This window comes from Pelmatolapia mariae, linkage group LG2 (assembly GCF_036321145.2).
Source record: "Pelmatolapia mariae isolate MD_Pm_ZW linkage group LG2, Pm_UMD_F_2, whole genome shotgun sequence".
Classification (NCBI taxonomy): domain Eukaryota; kingdom Metazoa; phylum Chordata; class Actinopteri; order Cichliformes; family Cichlidae; genus Pelmatolapia; species Pelmatolapia mariae.
Window position 1 is genome coordinate 22,434,832 of NC_086228.1, and position 17,746 is coordinate 22,452,577.

The 17,746-nt window shown below is 39.4% G+C and overlaps 1 protein-coding gene across 3 annotated transcripts; it reads left to right on the forward strand.

The window, feature by feature from the left end:
• The first annotated feature begins 32 nt into the window (after positions 1–32).
• sytl4 (synaptotagmin-like 4) lies at positions 33–17,718 on the forward strand. Of its 3 annotated transcripts, none has more exons than XM_063494622.1 (17): positions 33–122; positions 4,311–4,500; positions 6,312–6,527; positions 8,326–8,435; positions 8,569–8,680; positions 8,766–8,951; positions 9,814–9,928; positions 10,004–10,094; positions 10,202–10,296; positions 11,225–11,317; positions 11,789–11,967; positions 12,342–12,444; positions 13,173–13,334; positions 15,139–15,244; positions 15,336–15,444; positions 15,565–15,773; positions 17,331–17,718. In XM_063494622.1, the coding sequence occupies exons 2-17, from the start codon at positions 4,382–4,384 to the stop codon at positions 17,477–17,479; spliced, it is 2,154 nt and encodes a 717-aa protein (XP_063350692.1). In that variant the 5' UTR covers positions 33–122; positions 4,311–4,381; the 3' UTR covers positions 17,480–17,718. The 3 variants fall into 3 exon arrangements, with proteins under 3 accessions (XP_063350692.1, XP_063350683.1, XP_063350702.1); XM_063494613.1 differs by lacking the exon at positions 33–122 and adding an exon at positions 2,110–3,104; XM_063494632.1 differs by lacking the exon at positions 33–122 and adding an exon at positions 2,110–2,903.
• The last annotated feature ends 28 nt before the right edge of the window (positions 17,719–17,746 follow it).

Here is a 17,746-nt window from a genome sequence, read left to right on the forward strand (position 1 = left end):
TTAACCCTGGGTCTCCAGTCTTGCAAAGGTGGTTCAGTTCTTACTCTGGGTGCGTTGCCAGGGTAACTTATGCTGCTGACCTGACCTTGTGGAAAAGCCCATGGACTCATGGACGTGCACAGGTAGAAGGAAGGTCTAGTTTTTGTCTTTCCTCAGTGAGCACGATTAAGAAATGTAGATGCTCAGGACGAACTAGTCATGCTTTTTTTTTGTTTCTGTTAGCTGAAAGCAGTTCTAAAGCATTTTTTCTCATCCTTAATATTGTAATATAATCCTAGAACAGAGCACCAAAACCTTGTACTTGATAAGCTCACATAAGTTACAGGTTTAAATTGAATATGTTTGTGTAAGTTCTCAGTCATCCAGGACATGGTAGTCTTGAGTGCTTAGAAAGAAAACAACTGGGCGTCTTTAGGTTCGTCAATGCCTTTTGTCTTTCATCCAGGAAGCACCTTTATTTCTAAAACAACTGGTATAGAGTCCCAGCTATTTAACCCCTAGTTAGGGCTGTCCCCTAGGAGGTGGTCCTGAGAATCCTTGACCCACTATTAATCATGTGAAAAAAGACATGACTTACTGGGGCCAAAGACGCTGTCCCACTTAACTGTCATGTGAGCTACTGATGTCACCTCAGACAATTTGTGAGTGGGGGTTGAAGCATCTGGGAACGGATCTCAAGACTGCATTTTAGGTGGTTCTAGGTTTGTTGACAGTGGATGTAGATGCCTCCTTTAACACTGCAAACTTTAAAAGACTGTCCTTTTTCCTTTAGGTGCAGATGTGCTGAGTTCTGATGAGGCGGCTCTCATAAGTTGGGCCATGCATTTGTGTAGTGATGAAAATGTCTGGGCCCTAAGAAATCTATCTGCCTTCTTTTTATACACTCAAGACTTTAAATTGAATTTGTTTTTGTTTAAATTGTTCATAAATGTTTTTTTATTTACTTACATTAAGATTGCTATGAAAGAAAGAATAAGGTTAAAATCATCTTGCACACATCAAACAGTAGTTTGTTAATTTAACACAATATGCAGTTGTAGTCATGTGAGACTCGTGAATGTCCTGGAGCTTTAATATTGATTAATGTGTGAACTTACACATCTTGTAATACAGCACAGTCCTAATACAGCTGCTTTGCCTGCAGTGGCTGTATTGCTTTAAGCCTGTATTACAAGACGCATTTAACTTCTTCATATGTTTCTAATATTATACCTTGCTCATCTTAAAATATGCACTCTTCTGGCACGGACATCCAGAGGCATGTTTTTCTTTTCATGTGAACATGCTCGTAGCTGGATTGTGAGAAACACTGGGTCGACATGTTGAGTTTATAACCACCTTCGTAGGTTTGACTCATCTTGTGGCTAATGTATGGAGATGTGAACTTGCTTTGAACGTAGTACAGGCCTCAGGTTGCCTGCCTCACTTTTGTGCAAGGGACTTATGACCGGTGCTGGAAATTCCTCGTTCATGGGAATTAGTTGCAATCCCCAATCCCTTTCACGAGTGCACCAAAGTCACAGTGTTACCAGCGAGCAGCTAGACAGTCAGGCTGTGCCTTGCTCAAGAGCAGCTCATTGTTGTGTTGTACTATTTCTCAGGTGTGTTTGATTACTAGTACCGTTGAGGGTGGCCGCATTGGAAAGCAAATACACTATTATCACTGTTATTCTGCATTAGTCATAAATCTGGCATGATTGAAGATCCACAACCCTCCTTGTTGTTTTTTTTTGTTTGCTTTAAAGGGGGAATGTTTTACTACCGTGACCTATATGAATGACAGATTAAAGGAAAAGCCTGAATAAATGTCTGCAGAATGCAGTTTTGATACATTGAGAAGTTATGTGAATCATATGATTTGGCTTTTTGCAGGCACGTGGTCTGAATCCAGTTAAGTAGATACAAGAGATTTGAACCTTAATAAGGGAATATCTTCTGCATGCATGGATGGGTCCATCCTTCCTGGAGAAATCAATGCCCTGGAGCAATGAAGCTAATCTGGCTTGTGGTGCTCCAATGTGTTATTTATCCTCCTTTATCTGTCTGTTTCATCCTATTTCTCTTTATTTATGTATTTATATGTGTTAATAATATTGAAGCACCTGACACGTATCAAAGTCATGGTCTAGTTAGAATAGCAAGGTAGCATAGCTTGTTTTAAACCTATAGATTTATTAGGTTTGCCTTAGATTGAGGTCACTACCACCGCCCAGTTATCAAACAGACATGAAAACAAACAGAACATTACATGTACTGAAAAATGTATTAACCTAAATAATAGTTTGTGCAGGGATAAGTGGTAATAAATTCAAGTGACTCCTGTTCTTATAATCAAAAATGCGTTTACTAAGTAAACATTTTTTGGGCTTTTACAGTAAAATAAGACATGAAACAACAGGAAGGGGAGGGGTTTTTTCTTCCAAAAATGACTTTGAAAGTTTTTTGTTTTTTTGTTTTTATTTAAACGACATGTGTTTCAGGCTTAAAAGCTGCTGTCATTTTTTAAAACTCAGAAATCATTTGCTTTATGCTCTGCTCTCTTATGGCTGTGCCCTAACAACAAATAACAGCCCGCTATTAAAACTATGTGTAATTATCTGCTGTGCTTCTCTCTCTCTCTCGTTTGCGTATTGAATTTCGCACATTTACGTGCACATTTTTATGCCAAATGCAAGAAAACCGCATATGCATGCACTTTCTTTGTTCCAAGTTTCCAAGGATTAGAAGAAAAAAAAAAAACAGCTTGGGGGGAGAAAGGAAACCAAGATATGGGCGAGATTTTCCACACCCAGCCCTCCTCCGGTAAATAGAGCAAAGGAAAAGCACCTGTCATGGAAAATGTGGAGAGAGAGAGACGCGCTCCTGAGCGTCTCCTGCAAACTTTACTTATCTTCCGCCACAAAGTAAGCAGTTTCGGAGACTCGGGCACGGTTATGGTCTTAGCCACGAAGCACAGTGACTACAGCTGTGTGTACCTACACGGTGGTGTGATTGTGAGCGCGCGGTGAGCTCGCGTGCTGCTGGCCACACTTTTGCCTGTGTTTTCTCTCGGGAGTGACTTGCGAGTCGTATAGTGGCTGGTCTCCGTGGACTTCTACCAACAGGTGTGTTTATTTTTCCTTTAATGAGTCAGGTTCTTTTTTTATTTAGTAAGATTCGAAACAGTTGTAGCGATTTTCCAGACTGGTCTGTACAGCAGGAAAAAGGGAAGTCTCAGGCGGTTTTTTGATGTAACGTTAGCGTTAATTGGACTTTCAGATAAGGAGCAGTTAGTAGCTCATAGTCGAGTTCTTTTTAACTCTTCCAGTCTGTATTTAAATCTGTCAGCGTTGTTTATGGTTTTTAATGATTTTACCTCCTTTATGTTTACTATTGGTAAAGAATTACGTGCCTCACTAACTCAGAGTATTGACCGTTTCCTTGAAGCTTATTCTCTCACTAAGTTGCTCTGCAGGTATTCTTCAACCCCTCCTATCACAATAACAGGCTCCAGGCATTCAAACAATGAGGAAAAAGTTATCACGTTTTTCATGCGTGCTTAGAAACGGGAGCTTTCTCACAGCTTGCCTCACTCAGGGGTACATTTTGCTCCTGCCTAAATCACCCTGCAGGGAGTTTAAATGGAGCATAAAGTTTCAGATGGGGACATGACAGATGACAAGGCTGATGCTGGGTTTAAATTAATGTTTCAGCTCCTGAACTCCACCCTGCTCTCTGTATCCTTAGAGGGTGGGAACCATGCACCGTAGCCAAGTTCATGTTGTCTTTTGCTTTCACCCGGGCAGAGGCTTTCTGTGGGATTTTAAAATCCTCTCACATCCTGGTTCTTCTTTAGGTCATTTGTCATTTCAGCCAGAAACTTCCAGAGTCGTTCTCTTGATATAGAAAGTATTCCTGGTGGTTTTATCAGTATTCCCACCAGGCAAGCTTTGCTTTGCTGTTGATGTTGGCATGAGATTTAAATAATCCAATGAGGAATCTCCAGCTGAGTTATGCAGGATGGCATACTGGCAGCAGCAGCTTCCCTGTATGGAAGCCAACAGGAAGAAGGAAAGGTCACTCAGTCGTCTCCCAGTTATTTGATTAAAACCAAATAAACACAACTGTTTCTGTCTGGCTGTATTGTCGTCACAGGGAATCGAGTCACTAAGTTCATGTTTTCACTCAAGGGCTCTGGTGAGCTTGCATTACAGGAGATCATAGGAAAGCAGGTTGTCCTGTAGTAAAGTCAAGCATTAGTTGGAAGGTTTAATTAAAAAAACACTTTTTGCATAAACGCTCAACTCCTGATGTTCTTGCTTTGTCCTCAGTGACATCTCAATGTAAAACTGATTCGACTGAGCCAGTTCACCTGCACTAAGGGTTCTTGGATACAGACACCATGCCAGAGGCTGCTAACATGGTAAACCTGGGCTTCCTGTCTGAATCCGAGCGGGAGCTGATCCTGGAGGTGCTGCGACGAGATGAGAAGCTGAGACAGGCTGAGGACCAGCGTGTGCGGTGAGAAGAGGCTCCTTATTTTTCCACACCTGTCAGTTAGTCACTTGTTATTTAGTTGTTAGAAGTACCAAAATCAACTCATATCTGCCGCTTATTTTTTTTTTTTTACTGCACTTCTATTCTGTTTCAACTTTTTAGATAGTATTTTATTTATTTAGAAATTTGCCCAGTTGGCATTTGGTACTTGTAGGGACTTGATATTTATTGTCAGGGTTCAACTAAGCGCTGGATGATAGTAGCTTAATCCAGTTAAAGTAATACTGGCATGGTGGCTTTGTGGTTTTCATAGATAAAAGCCAAATTGGAACAAAAATAGGAGAACAAAAGATATAGATATTTTAATCAGATTTTCTTTTTTTTTTAAGAAAAAACAAAACAAAAACACTGTCAGTGTCACTGTTGTTAATGTGTCGGCTCTAGATACTTATTGCTGTCTCTTACAGTATTAGATGCAAAACTAATACAATAAAATAAAAATGGCATTCAAAAACTGTAATGTGTCAGTTGCAACTGGATTAAATTCCACAGATATTGCTTTAGTCACTTTCTGAATGAGCCTTTGTTTTCATCTATTTAATATTGTTTGGAAACCTTGCCCATAAGTCCCCCGTCTTGCATCATTATGAAGAAAATATGTAATGTACTTGCAATGTAGTGCTTTTCCACACTTACTGTCCACTCAGAGTGCTTAAAACTAAAATTATATTTGTAGAGAACTTCGCCAGTTAACCAAATGTGCGTGTCTTTGGACTCTGAAAGGAAGTCAAAGTACCTCGAGTAACCCATGCAGACATGGGGAGAACATACAAACTCCCTCAAAGTAGGGACCCTGTTACCATGAGGCAACAGTGCACTGTGCAGTGCTAGATAACATGGCAACTGTATAAAATTGACAGTCAAAAAAAAGTTAGAAGCTGAATAAGCTAAAGCTCTGGCAATACATACAGTATATGGACCACTTTATTATTATTTAACTGACATGTTTCAAGTAGTAGCCTTCATCTGGCCCATCATAAAACATATTATAGACAACATATTTTAAACAGTATAGGTGTGTGGTAGGGTTTAAAAAAATGCATGCATGTTCGGTTTGATGCAAGTGTTGCTGCAGTTTAAGTTCTTCTGTTAAAGAAAAAGAACTTAAAGCCTCACCTGACTGTGCACTTTGGAAGCAGGCGAAGTCGTGCCAGAAACCTCTGCAAAATTTCAGTGCAGGATTGTTAGACTGAGGACTCGGCTATAGAGAACTGAGGCCAATAATTTGACTGTATTGAGACACATTCAGTATTTTGCTATGATGTTTAATTTCTAGTGTTTATAATGTTCAGTCTTCATTGCTTAAGTTAATTCTGTAATTTAAGATTTTTAGGCATTTGTCCTGCTTTTGTAAATCTTTTCTGTTGTTGTACACTGTAAGTCGTAAACATGTGTGCAGGTGGGTCGGCATGTACAGATTAGAAATTTGTTCAAAACTGACAATTTACCAAATTGTCAGTTTTGCTTAATGCAGACGAATTGAATCCACCTGCCCTCTGAAGTTAACATATTTTGCTGAAGTGAAGGATTGCAGTAGTCTAATCTTGTTATCAGCAACAACTAATGGACTACACCTTGATAATGACCACAAGTTCTGAAATAAAATTAGACTTTAACATTTACAAAAAGTACATGTTTAAAAACTTCATGTACTGTTTGTTTGTTTTTAGGTTTGTTTGTTTGTTTTTTAAGAAATACAGCAAAATGTTTACTTTGCCATATGACTGTTTAAGTGAAAGTGACTATGTGGCATTTGTGTGGTGTGTTTGGCTCAGGAAGTTGAAGACAGAGCTGCAGGATGTTAAGAGGAAAGGGGCCAAACGTGCCAGCGAAAAATACAGTCAGCACAGCTGTGGCCGATGCCTGGAGCCTTTGAGCCGACTGACTGTTTTTTCCAGCCAGTGTAAGATGTGCAATCACATCATATGTCGCAACTGCCGGATGGTCCTGCCCGATGGATCCTGGCTGTGCAACGTGTGTTCCAAAGAATCGTAAGAAATGTTTTAAATTAAACAAATATTGTATCTTCAAAAAAACAGGGTGTGTGGGGTTAGGTTGATGTTTTATATTTGAGAGATTTCCATCAAAGCCCAAGTAAGATTCCCATTCGTGCTTCTGAATATTTAAATACTTAAGCAGCCATTTCTCAAAGCAAACTGCCTTGACAATTTTCAGCTGTAGATTTTCTTCCACATTTTGCACACTAACGAATATTTTTAGGACGATGTATAAGATTGGTTCAGAATAATTTAAGGTGCCCATTGTGGCTGAAAATAAATATTTCAAACCTTGTCCAAAATCCTTACCGACTTTGAGAGCAGTTTGTGTAGTTTTGAATGCAAATACTGACCAGAAAATTATAATAGTAATTTTTTCAATAACATATTAAAGCAATTAAAACTCTATTGTCATTTTTCTCTTCGGTGATTTGAAGGGTAAAAGATTTTTATTGACACTTTTATTTTTCCTGGTTAGGAATTGGCTTAACCAGGAAAAATTGGTTTAGCCAATTCTTAGGATTCAGCTTTAAAGTCTGCATTGCCTCAGAAATATGTGGCCTTTCAATTCATTTCTGCCCATTAATTAGCTCAGTTATGAATACAGGCTCACCATTGATGCAGGTTTGCAGTGGTTTACAAAGATGCTATAGGATTGGTCCTTCAGGTTTCCAGGTGAAACAGTGCCAGTCAGCTGTTTGTCTTCTTGGGTGTTCCTACATGTCAGGCACTTCTATGATACATGAATATTTTTGTGTAACTTGGATGAGTCAGCGGACAGCATCTGGGAGGTTTTGACTAGCCACTGGAAGAGCTGCTTTTGGTATTCATCCAAGTTCAACAGACACATGAATTGCTCTGTCACATGAAGTGACAGCGCATGAATTGCTTTTGAGACTAAATGATGAGTGCCCCCCAGCAGCCTAAACCTGTAACAGAATTACAAAATTATGATTCAGGTTCATCTGATCTGGCTCTAAATATGAGCTTTATCAAAAAGTTGTAAACTGATCTTAAAAGTAGAGAGGGTGTTTCCTGAAGATGAACTGAGATCTGGTTCCAAAGGAGAAGGGATTGGTACCTGAAGTAAGCCTGCAGTCTGAGTTGTTTATAGGGATAATATGATACTAAGAGGTCTTTAAGATGTGACGGGACCTGACAAAGGAGAAATATGATCTCTCCTTCTAGCTCCTGTTAGTGCTTGTTGTGGTGTTTTTGGACCAAAGGCTTTCTATGAGCTTTTAGAATAACCTGATAATAGGTAATTACAATAGTCCAACTCTGGAGTAACAGAGTAATGAGATATTATTATGTCATTTTGGCCGTACTGAACAGATGAAAGAAGGCAGTCCTAAAGCTTTGTTTTATGTCTGCGTTAAAGGACATCCCGACTCCAAACTTTCTCACAATATTATTGGTGCCATCCAGACCGAGTATCTGGTTTAACCCATTTGTTTTAGATTTTTACTTTATTTGTCAATACAGTAGTAATAAATAACCAAATATTTCTATGAAAAATCACTGTTGGTCTTGCAAACCACATCTGTTGATGATCAGCTATGCAGTGTGAAATGTATCTCACCACTCATCTCTTCCTCTCCTCGTTGTCTTGCAACATTTTTTGGCATTAACAGCAACATCAATGAAAACCCAGAACTTTTTGTTTTCAGGATAATCACTGTATACGTTATGTTCTGCACTCCCACATATTGGTCACATACTGCTCACAGCTTGTTGGATAACCATTAACAAATCTGTTAGTTAACTGATGAATATTTATATGGGATTCTAGTGATGTCAAGAAAAGGACGGGTGACTGGTTCTACGATCAGCGGGTCAACCGTTTCTCTACAACACCTGGGCATGACCTAGTGAGAGTATCCCTGAGAAAGAAGCAGCCATGTGAGTACAGTTAACAGGAAGTAGAACTGTTGAGCTAGTTATGTAAACATCAGCCGGCCTGCAGTCAGAGCAGTGACGTTCCAGTTCACTATTTTTTTTTTTTTCTTGTTTGTTTTTTGTTCTGTGTTTATAGCGAAGAAACGAGAGACAGCGGGTGAAGTCCTGTTGAGTAGTCCTGAAATAAATTCAGGTCCTCCTAAGTATCCCTCTCTGACAAAGCAGAAACTTCAGATGGTTGACAACAGGTGTGCTGTCACTCTTAACATCAGTTTTGTTTGGTTTTAAAAATGTTCATTAAACCACTTCTCAAACTCGCATTTTTGTTGACAGTAATTCAAGCAGTTATTCTGGATCCATCACTTCAAGGGCATCATTGGAATCAAAGGAGGAGGAAGAATTAAAGGTCCAATCAAACTCAAATCGCAGTGACACGGAGTCTGTAGAAAGTTCCAGTATAGCCAGCGTTAAAACTGAGACGGAGTCTGGCCATGTGACCCCTGAGCCTGAGCAACCAAGGTAAACCCAGGTGTAGCTGTTCAAACAGGTACCACCAACATTAAAGCAATTTTTGAGACAGGAATGGCAGCATTTAGCTCTCTTCTACATGGTGTTTAGCTCCTAATTGAGTAGAGTATTTAGTCTAACACCGTTAAGATCAAAGTGGGGTCTGATCATAAGAAAAGTTGAAAAACGCAGACTGTATTTTTAAACTAACAGATAATGATATTTATGTGACAGCGTTATGAGAAAGTAGATCAATTACAGCCATTTTAACCTACATTTGATTGTTATTAAGCCTGAAATGTATGTGTGCTAAAGAAAGAACTTATTACAATGTAAACATTCTCAAAAGTTCAGTGATGTTGCAGTATATTAAAGCAGCATATTTAATTTCCTATATTTACCTAGTTGTTAATCATTTCTAAGTTGTGTTGGTACTTAAAAAAATGAGAAACTATTGCAAAGTAAGGCCCTAGTATATCTAAACAAAGTTTCCATCATATCTGACCTTGGACTTCACACTTGTTCGTGTTACTGTCAGTATAATTATGTGTTGATTTGTGCTATATCCTTAGAAATGGGATCATGAACAGCATAATATCCCATCTAAATTAGGAAGCCCAGCTGGGGGCTTGTTTCTAATGCAGTTTCCAGTTTGTATGCTAAGTAGGGTCACAGGCCTCAAATATCCACCAAAGTAATTTTAATTAAAGTGCTCTCCCATTCTCGATTTCAGAACTGAGGTCACACAACTGAAATGAAACACAAATTTGAGGCTAATGGGACTTCTTTACAAAACTAAAAGTTTTTATTTGTATATTAGAACAAAAAAGGTCTATATTGTAGTTGTTAAATGTCTGTTTCTTTTGCCAACCAGAACGGAGAACAGCTTTGTTCGAACCAGCCCAGTAGGATCCAGTAATTCCAGTCTGACTGTCTCCATCAAAGCAGATACTGTCAGCAGTGAAACCACCAACGCAGAGATCAACACTGTAAGATAGTTTTCATTGTTTGAAATATTTTCACCTCCTTCTTCTCTGATCGCATCTTGTTTCTGGTCACTTTAGGCCCCAGAAGTAAAATCCTCCACTGTAAACCCAGAGCTGGATGTTGATAGACTCTTTAAGAAGAGCATCAAGCGAGGCACAAAACCTGCAGGTTTGTATTGTCTGTTAACATGTGCAGTGTTGTTCCCCGTAATCAAAAGAAAAATGTTTGTTTTTCTGTATTTATTATATGTATTTAATTGCTGGTGTGTTCATTAGAGTATGCATCAACACTGGACCTGCGTAATGAACGTGACACATCGGAGGCATCACTGGGCAAAAGGAGCAGATCTGTACCAGGCTTGGATATACAGGTGTGTGTGTGTGTGTGTGTGTGTGTGTGTGTGTGTGTGTGTGTGGCAGCTTAGATTTTATGTCACATTAAAGTTAATTACCAAGGATAGCATTGTTTCCATCAATGTAGCTATGTGAAAGAATCAGCAACCATTTTATTGCCTTTTTTAATCCCCAGTGCTACCTTTCCAGTTTCAGAGGATGTTTAAGTATGTCTAAGGATGATTTTTGACAGCAGAGGTGATGACAAGGGCAGAAGAAGTGACATTCTGGGCTGTTAGATTTGATCAAAAGTAGTTGTTCTCGTGGTGGATATCAACAGCATTCAAGCCAGATTAACTTTCACAAGGTTGAGTGGCAAAGGCAGGCGAGAGGTGGCATTCTGTTATTTTAAAAGAGCAATAACTGTGAACATTTTCAAAGACGGTCCCTCCAGATGAAATCTTGTCTGTCTGTTAAGTGATGGAGGCGGTTGTGTAATAACTTGCATAAAGGTGGTGGTTGGACATGAAACAGGAGGCTAACCCCTGGGCCTCTCACGTCTTCATTGCTAGCCACTCACTTTGTGAAGTGAGTGTAAATTGGAAAGCTAGAGAAACTGTTGGGCACGCCCTTCATCCATCATTGGAGATCTTTTTTGCTGGAAAAGTCTGCATTGTGTTAGCAAAATCCAGGTCAATCCATTTGGTGATGTTCAATAAGTTTTGATACGTTCTGCCCTTTAAATTAAAATGCCATTGGTTTGATCTGTAATTTGGTGGGTATTTGGTCAAATATCTTCACTGACCTTATGAAAGCAAATGAAAGATCCTGCAGCTAAACGGTTATTAAATCAACTTTTATTTTGCTGAAAACCTCAAATACCTTTTTGAAACTAGATGATTCTGCTGGGTCTCAAAGTCTGTGTGTGTATGATAAACTTGCTAAGTGTGTATTGTGGTGCCGCAGGAAGATGAAGAAGAGGAAGAAGATATCGACAGCTTGGTTAGCTTTCATAGAAGAACGATGAACTCAAATTCCTCCAGCCTGCGTGGCTCAAAGGTAAAGTAATGACAGCTCTCAGAACTCACATTAGGTCTCTCAAGTAGTTTTTGAAGTGCAGCTCATTACGTTTCTCATAACAGAGCTGATACTTACTTATCTGAACAAGGATCTTTAACCTCAGGAAATCCTCTAGCGCGTTAGGAAGTGCAAAACTGATAGTGCGAGTCCAGCAAAGTGTTTCTATAGTTACCAGAGCCTGAATAGAAGGCAAAGCGGTCACCAAGACGACTTTAATGCTATTAATATGGATTTACAAAACATCCTGATAATGCTTAACTCAATTTGTCCCTAACAATCTTTCTGTATCTTTGTAGAATTTTTCTCAATCTGTAGCTTCTTTGTTCCCTTGTTATTACTTTTTAAACTGAAGCACTGAGTCTGTTTCTCCACTTATTAACTAAAATTGAATATTTGTCATTAACTTGAAACAAATGCAGGCATTGTTAATGATCGTTTGTTATCATGCAGAGCACACTGGGCAGCATGATGAGCCTTTACAGTGAAGCTGGAGACTTTGACAGTGTGGAGGTGAAGGGAGATGTTGTGTTCTCTGTAAGTTACGACGAGAGCAGCCAGAGCCTCCAGGTCTTCATCAAGGAGTGCCATCAGCTGGCTTATGGCGATGCTGCACGGAGTGTCTGCAACCCGTAAGAACTACATCCAAAACTGCATCGTTTATGGAGCTCTAACAGGCAGAGTTTAAAATTAAAAGCAAAGTTTAGTCAAACTTTAACCTTCAGATTAAGCAGCACTGTTGATTGTGCCTAAAAACGACACATTTTTCTACTGCACACACACCCCTCAGTAATGTAAGCAAAGCTTTGATCAATGTCGATAAGAGGTTGCTGTGTTTACTGAGTGTCAGTAATCACATCCCAGAGCTGATTAGTTGAGCTTCACAGGAAATTGAGTGTCAACAGACATATTTTTTTCTCAGCATTTAGTCAGGAAATGCAACAGATGAGCAGTAATAATGACAGGGAGACTCATGATTTGACCTGCTTCTGTGTTTATGTTACAGCTATGTCAAATGTTATCTGCTCCCTGACAAATCTCGCCAGAGCAAAAAGAAAACCAGCACCAAGAGAAACACTATAAACCCAGTCTACAATGAAACTTTAAAGGTGATGATTTATCATTTTTCTCATGCCTAACTGGACTCCAACTGTTGATCTTACCCTGTTGACTTAAAGACGCTCCCTTATTAGCGACCTTGTGCCATGTCTGCTGCAAATAATGACCGCACCTACGGAGACCTTAAGGTTGATATTGACTTTGGAGATTAGAGTAGCTGTTGTCAAATATTGATTTTAGTCCCAGCCTTCAGTGTAGAGTCAGCTTAAGCAGAGTAGCAAACTGTTGACAGGGAAATTAACCAGAAAGATCCATTTCAACATCTTTTTTTGTTTGTAAAATACTCTCAATTTTTCATGTCATAGTTTGTGTTCCTGTCTACTTTTAAAAGACTGAAATGTCCACATTTGGAGGTTGAAGAAGTAGCAGTGGTGTGAATTATTTCACCACTCACACCTGAGATCATATTATTTAACCAGATTATAAAATATAATTTGAAACTATAAAGCTGTTTTAGAAGCAGATCAGGGTTTGGCTTAAAATGGGCATTTTGGGTCAATCAGTTATGGGTTAATACATATTCAGTATAAAAAATGGTTTGTTTTTTGTAAATATTGCACATTTCACTGAAAATGGGAGCGGCGAGTCACTGTGTGGGTTGTGGCATCCTGGTGAGCTGAGGAGGTTCAACTATGGGCTAAAAAGCTCCTCAAAGGCACACAGTGGAGAATTATCTATCAGGCTTTTGATCATCATGTCTCCTCTCTTCTTCTACCAGTACTCTATCAACCGCTCTCAGTTGTCCACTCGCTCCCTCTCGATATCAGTCTGGCATCATGGTCGCCTCAGCCGCAACGCCTTCCTGGGAGAGGTGGAGATCCCCTTGGACTGCAGAGACCTCGACTCCCCACAGGAGGAGCGCATGGCTCTCCTGGCAAAGGTAGAGTAGAGATTGTGTGCTCTTTGTTTAAGGAGTTTTCTTGTAGCTATGTTGAAACTCAACAAATGGCTTGTTTACCCATGAGGTCTGATGCAGAGTGTACATCTGCGTTGTGCTGAATAGGTGGAGTTTGCACACATTTTAAACTGCGTATTGGGGCATGCAATGATGCCCCACCCAGTTTAAGCACTGAGGGAAGCATAAATGACTACCTCGACCATATGAGTAATACAAACAAAGCTGGACCATTTTAGATGAAACGGTTAACAAATTAAAATATTGATTTTAATTGGTTTATCTGCAAAATGCCCACAGGTGATTGTTGATAGGATTCCTCTCTTAGTGACATTGTTACCTTTAAACCTCAATTACTTTAAAGTGAGGAGACCTCACAAAGGCAATGTCTCCCTTCTATTTGAAACATTTACTCCTTCCTCACCACTCATCATCACTTTTGGAGGTTACTGTTTTTATCCAGAGCCATGTAACATTTTATGAATTAACTAGAATTTGAATGAAGGGTCTCTAAGCAAAGGAGAGATGCACCAGGTAGCCCCTTCCTTTATCAGGCTGAAATAACAGCTTCCTTTTAGCCTCTGTACTAATTTATAATTCTATCAGTCCTGCTGTGAATGATGTCTCTTCCTTTATGAATTGCATCATACGGGTATTTACAACATGGACAATAAACTGCAGTTGTCTGGGTAAAGTCACATGATCTGTGAAAACCAGTAAAATCTAACTGCTGTGTTATCACAAGATCCAGTTTGAGCTGTTTACTGTAGAAATTACCTTTGGTTGCGCTGGAAGTTGCTGTCTGAGGTTTAATTATACAAAGTTCAGTAAAGAAATTTTAATAAAGCTCATGTAACTTTAATTTGATCTCTAAAATATTTATCATACCATGGGAGTCTTTTTGTAAGCAGCACTGTAAAACCAGGTGAGGGCTGATTTTAGATGAAGTGTCTTTTTTGCGCTTGTGCTCTATTGCCCTGCTTTTTGCTGGATTTATTTTTCTTTATTACTTAGAGATAAAGCCACAGTGAACAAGCTTTACACGTTGTCTGCATCCACACTAGCAGTCTTCCTGTGGACTGCTGCTTTTCATTGAGGGCATTTTAATACCTATAGTTTGTTAAATCTGGTCAGAATCCGTTGATGAGTTTGTAGCATTTCTGTGATTTGATTTGTTTTTACACAAAGAAAAAATCCAAGTGCACTCCAAGCAAAACAAAATGCGTCACTACAAACCATGTGAGAATAATCAGTCTGCTTATTGGCCTGATGTGTCTGGGGCAGAAGCATCAACAGTAAATGCAGAAAGGTGTTGTGTTCTGGACTATTAGAGAACATGAAAACTTTCTTTCACAGCTAGTTGCTAGCCCGTACCGACCCTTGCCACAGAATACAAAGCATAAATGGACTAAACGCTGCAGGTGGTAAAACGCCATGAAACTTATTGACCTGTAGATCAGTGCATTTGGATAAAAGCAGTGGCAGACCTGAGAATCTTGGTAACTACATACATGTGTCCTTGTGCAGGAGACCGGACAAAATGATGGCTTAGAGTATTTCTCCACAGAACCAAAGCAGCAAGAACAATAAAAAGCACATTACAGACCAGAGTGAGCAGCCCAAATGTCAATCAATTTAAATCGAAGTGACAGTATTGATTATCTGTGAAGAAAAGAGCCTGGCTGTTACAGATGTTGTCTCATATATTTACAGGTTTGAGTTTCCATGTTAGTACATTGGCATGTGTACAAATTTACTCTTTTTTTTTTTTCTTTCTTTTTTTAAACAGGCAGCCTCTGTTGTGCCACCTTCAGCTTTTGCTCAGTACAAAGGGGAATTGATTATCTCCTTGAAGTTTGTCACACCTAAAAAGAAAACAGCTGAGAAAACCAAAGGTAGAAACAGCCACTTTTTTATTTTTATTTTTATTTTTTTATATCTCTGGCTTTGCTTCAAATTTCTGAGATTGTCTGTTCTCCTGTTCAGACAAAAAAGCCAGGGTGGAGGAAGGAGGAGAGCTGCATGTCCTAATAAAGGAGGCAAAGAATTTGATGGCAATGAAGTCAGGAGGCACATCAGATAGCTTTGTGAAGGGGTTGGTGATCACCAGTCCAATTCTTAAACCAATTAAAAAAAATAAATAAATAAACGCACTCATGGTTTTTAAACAGGAATTTATATTTTTTTAATTAGTTTGGTGTTTGTGGCTTTGCAGCTACCTGTTCCCAACTAAGGCAAAGAACTCAAAGAGGAAGACTCCAGTTATGAAGAAGAACCTGAACCCCCACTACAATGAAACATTTGTGTACAAGGAGCTGACTCTGGAGCAGCTGAAGGAGATGTGTCTGGAGCTGACTGTGTGGGATAAAGAGTCCTTGCACAGCAATGAATTCCTGGGAGGTGTCCGCCTCAGCTCCGGAGAAGGTAAATGATAAAATCTATGAAGTCCTGGTGTCGTCTTTTTCACCTGGCTTTTAAAGCTCATGTGAGATGGACTGTTGGAGGGGGAGGGGGAGGGGGGGGGGGGGGCGAATAAACCAGATTATTATTTCTTTGTTGCTGCTTTGTCTCCAGCAAGTGGACTAAATCATTAAACTACAAAGATTTTTGAGGTCGGCAACCATTGTTACCCCTCACCTGTAAAAGGCTGATGGGGTATTGTCATCACCGCACCAGGCGGGCGCGCAACATGGACGCCCAAGTTTGTTAATGTGATAGTTTGAATCTGTTATTTCAACCTCCAAGTCAGAAGTTTTCTGAAAAATCTTGGAATGTGATAATTCGAGAAGAAAGTCGCCTAGGATTTTCAAATTTGTACCATAGGCACATCCATTGAGAGACTGGGTGGTAGCTATAGCAGCTGCCAGTATTTTTTAATTATTTGTATTTTTATATTTTTAAGCAGTTTCCTCTTCCTTTAGTATTACCTGTATTTGTTAGTTACATTTTGTGGGTGTCTTTTAAAGTTGCATGATTTCTTTGATACAAAAGTCCCTCCTGTGCTCCTGCTTCATTCCCTGCACTTCAACAAGGAAAAGCAAAGAGGAAAAACATCTCTGACTCTGGAATATATTTAAGTTTGAAGAACTTTTGAATGAAAAATGAACACAATGAATGTCATCTCCCATTTCATGCACTGAAAACTGCACATGCACAAAGGGATGTGAGTCAGTATTAAAAAAAAAAAAAAAAACCAATCATCTTACAAAACATGAAAACATAACCTGTTAAATGCAATTCATTTGTCAGATATTATTTATGGGCAATCGGACAGGAGTGACCACATGTTCCTTTATGTGGGCCTGCACAGCATTTTTATCTCTCGTCCCCCTCACCTATCATACTGAGATACAAATTTTGCTTCCAGTTTTCAGAAATCAACAATATAAAACAAATTGTACTAAGGTCTGGCTTTCATTGAAAGGCTACTTCCTCCTGCTGAGTAAAATGTTACCCTCTTTGTTCAAGCTACACCCAGCATTGGGAAATTTGACCACAATCACAAGCTATGCAGAACTTTCTGGAATATAATGGAAAAAAGATGTGCTGTTGATGGATGTATCCCCAGTAAAATCTAATGATTAAAAGACAAAACAACAGAAATAACAGTTTGAAGGTTATTGGGATTAAAAGGAGAATGTACAAAACTGGAAAAACGATCCTTAAGACTAAGCTTTAGCTTCCTTGTGCTATATTTAGTAGCAAGGGATTTGGGAAATTTGCATTCATATAAAATATACTTACCCTTGAAACTCTTTGCTCTACATTTAGTTTGTCAGCATTTGGTCAGCCTAAAAGCAAGCAATATGTCACAGTGGAGTAAAGATGGCATAAATTTCAATTCAAGTCAATACAATGGGTTTTACAATTAAACTAAAATACAAAAATTAAGCATCTTTGAGAAAAAACAGTTGTAGAATTTACCATTATTAATGAGAAAAACACTGATTCTGCAGTGACTGTGCAATCTTAACCCTGCAGGCACAGTAAAGGTGGGCAAAGAGGAGGTGGAGCTGGATTCGGTTGGAGAGGAGATTAGTCTCTGGCAGAAGATGATGCAGTACCCGGACTCATGGGCAGAGGGCACTCTTACACTGCGTTCCACTATGGGGAAGGCGAAGGGCAAATGAGGACAGCACACGCCTGAGATGATGAGAAGCTGTGTCCTGTGAGACTAACATGGGATTGTGGATTAATTTTATTTTCTCAAGCTTGTCACACCAGAGCAGGCTGGTCTCTTGAAGTGAGCGGTCACCCAGTTTGTTGTCCTGACACTTCACAGCTGCTCACACCTGCTCTCTCTGCACGGGGTTCATCTTTAACACGGCCCCCAAACTGCAGATGGGTGTTAACCTTTGGAAGCGTGCCAAAGCATCACCACAACAAATTTATTTTGT